At 38.3% G+C, this 6104-nt stretch overlaps 1 protein-coding gene across 1 annotated transcript in view; it reads left to right on the forward strand.

The window, feature by feature from the left end:
• trim33 (tripartite motif containing 33) overlaps positions 1-6104 on the forward strand; it is a 29582-nt gene extending 23478 nt beyond the window's left edge. The window contains 5 exon segments of the mRNA XM_044132602.1: positions 57-168; positions 249-323; positions 672-824; positions 3217-3267; positions 5397-6104. Coding sequence (XP_043988537.1) covers positions 57-168; positions 249-323; positions 672-824; positions 3217-3267; positions 5397-5624 — 619 coding nt within the window. The 3' untranslated portion in view covers positions 5625-6104.

The raw sequence follows: 6104 nt of genomic DNA on the forward strand, positions 1-6104 counted from the left end.
TAAACAAGATCAATCGAAAGGCTCTGCTTTGTGTGATTTTTTTTTTTGTCCCTCAGAGGTGAATTTCTCTGCACATTCTGCCGGAGTATAGCTGACCCAGAGATCGAGTATTGTGATGAAAGCAAGAGGATCAAAGGAGATCAGAGCCTGAGTCCTGAAGACCAGCGGGTCAGCGCTGTCGAAGCGTCAATCAAAGACGTCTTCGTGACGACTACAAGACGTGTAACTTTGTCTTTTTCTGTCTGCAGAGATGTGAACGCCTGCTTCTGTATATTTTCTGTCATGAGCTCAGCATGGGCTTTAGGGAACCTGTTGCAAGCTCTGTAAGTGTTCCCACCTTCCACACACATCATTCAACAAGCTACACTACATGAATCACAGCAAATATTTTACTCATATCAGCAATCGCCACATTCATGATCACTAAATAGTTTTTGCTGGATGGTCTCTTATTTGCCCTTTATGCATAATATATTAATATATAAGTATATTTTCAGTGACCGAGATGGTGGCATAACTGGATGTTTACTTACTCTACTTGTGTACAATCTGAAGTACAAATCTTACATTTGTACTAATTTCCCAGATTCCCTACACCTCTATTTTATAAACACCTTTTTTTTAAATTTGAAATACTTCAATATGTAACTTATCTTTGTCTTTGGATCTAGGTGCCCAACTACTACAAGATAATTAAGCAGCCCATGGACCTAAAGAAGGTGAAGAAGAAGCTGCAGCTGCGAAGCTCCCAGTATTACAAGTCCACACAGGAGTTTGTGAACGATATGCGCCTTATCTTCAAAAATTGTGCAAAATACAACGAGGTGAGCAGCATGAGTCTTCAACCTGCTTGGGGAATGGCAGTGACTGAAATTGCGCATGCAGACACAAGTCACACCGATGCACACGGAAGTTATGCAATCCTACTGGAAAATATAGAATCTCCACTCTTGGATGTGAGCTTGTGAAATTCCTTCAAATATTTTCCCCTTCAGTTACAGTTGGAGCAATATGTCAAAAGCAAGAGGAGTGTCACCAAAAGCAACCAAATTAAAAGTGTTTCAAACGTTCCACATCATATCAAATACAAACAAACTTCTTAAAAAAGAAAAAAATGCTAAAATTGTGAAAGATTCAACATTTTTGTCACTCAATTCAGAAACTAAAACTCATACTATATAGTTCTGCTAGGCATAGTATTTTTTTTTATATTTTGAGCCTTTGTTTCTAATTTCATGGCTGACAGATGAGCTGGGTTTGCACTTCACTTTCTGAAGCGAGTCAACTTTTCCCACAATATTAAATTTTTTAGACGTATATAGCAGGTGCAAGTGATGAACATAACGGTTGACTTCAGAGGTTGGTCAACAGGATTACATATTTGTAGCATTTATTTCATTTATTTATACGTGTAATTAGCATTTAGTTACGTAGAAGAAAGCTAAATGTATTTATCAGGTAAATAAAAACGGAGTGGGGCTACAGGGAAGCAGTGATGAGAACATTTTATACAATTAATCTGAGACGCAGCTTAAAAGAGAAGTTCCTCTTTTGACTTTTAAATGTAATCTATACATCAAATATATTCTTTTTTTTTTATAGTTGTTGATTTCACCTCTCCCCCAAGCTGCTTATGGTTTCATTTTTTTGGATTGAATTTATTGCCATCCAAGAGTCGTGATTCCAAATTTTTTACCACCTGCTCATTCATATTATTTTTATTTTGTATTTAACCTGACCGACTTTATTTTGAAGCCATTAAAAGGATACATCTGCATCTCCATAGTGTTGAAATATAGTCAAAAAGTACATTTTAGTAATTCATTTCAAAGAGAAATTCATAAACACACATTTTTATATTTCAAGTGTTAATGTAGATGATTGTTGGTTACAGCTAACGAATAAACCACGGTCATTAAAGCAGGTATTGCTGCTTTAAAATATCTACTAGTTCATTTTTAATGAACCATTGTTTTATTTCTAGTTTTAGGATTTAAAATAAACATAAAATTTAATAAAGAATATGGATCTTCTTTTTTTTTTTTTGTCGGATAGAAAATGATGTCAAAACAAAAAAAAAACCTCAGATTCCAGCTTGACAACAACAGATCTAAAAGCTATTAATCACTAGGATTTTTAGTGTTGTTGTTTGTGGAAATTCAGGACAAATATTGCAGAAATAAACAGAAAAACATTTCATTGTTAAGATGTCTAAAGTTAGAAACATTAACTGGCTTGTTTTAATTTTGTAGCCAAAGTTAAACAGAGCCGTTGTGGGACTCCAAGGAGCCCAAACTCATCAGTTTCTACTTATGTTCTACCACACTTTTCTACTTTTGCACTAGAACAGTTTTCTTCCACAAAACTTTGACATGAATTTAGCTTTGATATGTCACTATAGCTTCTTAATCAATTTGCGAACAGGATTGTGTAACCTAACACTTCCATATTCCTTTTATTATTATTATTATTGATCAGTTTCCAGAGGAGCTAACGTTTGGCGTAGCATCATCTCCTGGCCACAATCTTCAAAACTGACAAAAGCAAATTAATCTATCACCATTCATCTCTGCAAGATGGGAATGTCCCATTATGAACTAACTTTCCGATGATATTTCAGAAAGAGATGCACTTGTATGCTCATTACTCTAACCACATTTTGAACCTGGCATATTGGTTGTGATGCTTGCAGTTTTGTGCGCTTGCACTAATTGTTGTCAAGTGGAGTTTAAAGGCATCTTTCCACATTTGCCATCACTCACTACTAACACCGCTTCACCTCAGTAAAACACAGGGTTGTTTAAAAACGCTTTCATTGCGAGAGAAAACATCCGTATTTTTAATGAGAGGGAGGCTTCTAGGTATTTATCAAATGATATTTACTGTAGATATTTATTAAATGCACATGATGGTATTTATTCATTGAGAAAAACATCATGTAAAACTTGAAGAGACGATTGGATGCATATTATTCGCACATGGTGAAACGTATACAGAGGGGGAAAAGTTTGGCAAACGACCATGCTCTCCGTTTGTCGTTTGCAACCTTCACTTGCTGTTAATTGATGCACTTTTTTTGACGGGGTGATTTAACGGAGCACAGTTAAAAAGGAACAGATTCCTTTATCTGTTATGAACTAAACTTGCCTGTGCTATGAATTCTTCTCTCCTCCTCCTGCTTCACTGTCTTTGTTGTAATGTTATTACCCCCTTTAGATGTCTCGAATAATCCAAGTTTATGATGAGGAGAAAGAGATTAATACCCAGGTAAGCCGTTTCAAATGGGGCACCTATCTCCTGCTCCCTCCCACTGAGGCTCCAAGAAATGTGTGGAAACGACCCGAGTGAAGCTCTTAGCAGCTGCCTTTAGACTCAATACACCTTTACAAAAAGAAAAAAACTATGGCGGAAATTGGTTGACACAGATCTTATTTCTCATTAAGTGGCAAAATGGGTCACTCAGTTTCCTTTCACTTTTTCTGCGACTGTTTTCACTTACAGATTGAGAGTTTCACTTTATAGTTTGCTGGCTTAATACAGCAAATGAGTGTAACATGAAAATATGCTGCTGACAGAAGATGCTCTTATAAAACTCACTGACTTAAACTAAAATCTCAAACAAATGTAGACTTCGCATCTGAGAAACTAACCGTATGGGACAAGTTTGTTTCACATTACTAACACAAAGGAGCTTTTCTTAACGTTCAGGGTCGACCTGAGCTGTTCAAGGTGGTTTGAATGTGTGCTTGCCTCATTCAAGTCGCTCAAAAATAGAAGGCTTGCATGGAAGACTTAAAGGTTACACAGTCAAAGAAAGCTTTTAAATATGCAAAATGACTGAACATGTATAAATGGTTAGTTATATCAACACTAAGAAAAGTTTTAGATAGTATGCTGGTTATATGAGCGTTCCTTTAGCGTCCAGGGTGGAGTATTGGTGCAGGAGCTGTCAGTCTTGGGTTTATTTGGTTGTTTTTGTCTGACACTTTATTTCCAGTTGAGTTCATTTTACTGCCTTGGAGCAAAGTGAAAGAAATATTGTAAAACGGAGTTTGTTGACGCCTAATGGGAGAACTAGCATCCTCTGCTTCCGTCACGTTTAGCAGTTTGTTTCAGTAACAGTTTTTACCGAAGCGGTTTCAGTTTTTAAGGAAATATCTTGGATGCTAGTTACCAGGTTTACTGTGAATACGCCTCAATAAAACGACACAAAACACATCAGAGGAATGGAGAATAAAATCTGTAGAAATTCACCGATCAGAATTATACGGCCAATTCCTGATATCCGGTTTCACAAAGGTTTGGCCTCTGATGCAGGGGCCAGTAATTCCCCATATTAAGAATAGAGACAGCAGACTTGACGGGACTCTTTTAATATATTAAAGCAAAAAACAAAACTACACAAGTGATATTTTAGACAATCTTTAGCACATGACGTGCTTTAGTGCATGCATGATATGCACTAAGCATATCAAAGCACACCATGCATGCACTAATGCCTAAGACTGATATTGGAATTCACTCCAGTATCATCCAATAAACAAATATCTAAAATCTCCGCTCCAGCATTAATCCGTCCCAGTTTCTATCCAGCAGCACTTGCATCCCAAAAACACACCCATTGGTCAACAATAAATGGGTCTCTTGTTCTCATGCCTGTTGCTTTTGACTATTGTTCTGAGTAATGTCACTTTTTGAAACCTTTTCTAACGTTCCACACTACAGAACAAGCAATAACAGTTTACATCATTCGTGCCGATGTCACATTGGGTTGGTATCATCCGATACTCGAAGCTATAATATCTGCATCGTATTAGAAGGAAAAAAATATTGTATTGGGACACTTACAGTTAAAACCGTTGAATTACCATCAGTGTTGTAGATTTGTTTCAGATTTTATCTTCAGCAGTGTTGAGGCTTTCAACGTAAAGTTTCATGTTACCTCTGATCGATGTAGGTCAGCTGTTCTTTCTGTCCTTATAGGGGTGGAAAAGCTCTTTATTGAGCCATTCTTACTCAACCTTGGAAATCTCGTTTTTAAAATAGATTTCTCTTTTGTTTGTGTCGGTGGGTTTCGTTGAAAACAGCCTCTTTGACCTGTGAGTCACTAGCGGAGGTGTTTCATGGAGCCACAGTGGGACTGGAAGGCAGGACATCCTCGCTCTGTACAGCAAGGTTGAGCTGGGGCCGCTTTGCCACCAGGAGTCTTAACCAAATCTAATTTGTCTCCTCATTCTCCTCTTCCTCCTTCCTGCCTCCAACCCACTCATGTTTCCCCTTTTCCCGCCCACACTCAACGGTACTCACACCTTTCCTTCTCTATGTCACTCCTCACGCTCTTCTTCTTCTCCTCCTCCTCCGACCTCCTCCTCCTCCTACTGTTCCTCCTCTGACAGGCGGGATCAGAGATGGCGATATCTGGTAAGGCGGTGAGCCTGTACTTTGAGGAGAAGCTGCAGGACATATTCCCGGATCAGCACTTCCCCGACTCGCCGGAGCCCGGGTCCTCCGACGAGAAGGAGAAGGAGAGGGAGGACGTGGACACGGAGGACTCCGAGGAGGACTTCATTCAGCCGCGACGCAAACGGTTGAAAACGGACGACAAGCTTGTTCACATCAAGTAAAAACCCAGCGTAAAGAAACAACAAGTTAAAAGACTGTCTTCCTTTCATCTCCCATCTTCTTCTTTTTAATTACTATTATTTTAGGGACAAAACGTTTTCCACACAAACTCATCAGATTGTTGCCTTGGAACGAAAGTATTTACAAGTTTTCTGTCATTTTATTCTGCTTCCTCCCGAGAGCGTAAACACGGATCTCCGATTTCAAGGACACTGACCCGCTTGTACAGATTTTAAAGTAGGACTTTCTGTTCTGTTGTAGCTACCAACTGATTTGTTTTGTTTTCTGTCACCCATTTGTAGAGTTGTAACAATTTCTTTATAAAAGCATTTAACTTGACTTATTCTGTTTGATGTATATTATCTATGCTTTGACATTGAGCCTACTAAGTATTTGTATGACTTTGTGGAAACGTTGTGTACATAAGAGAGTCTACAGTATAGGTGTTTTGGTGCGTCAATAAAACCTGTTCTTGAAGTACA

Source organism: Gambusia affinis, linkage group LG01, assembly GCF_019740435.1.
Source record: "Gambusia affinis linkage group LG01, SWU_Gaff_1.0, whole genome shotgun sequence".
Classification (NCBI taxonomy): domain Eukaryota; kingdom Metazoa; phylum Chordata; class Actinopteri; order Cyprinodontiformes; family Poeciliidae; genus Gambusia; species Gambusia affinis.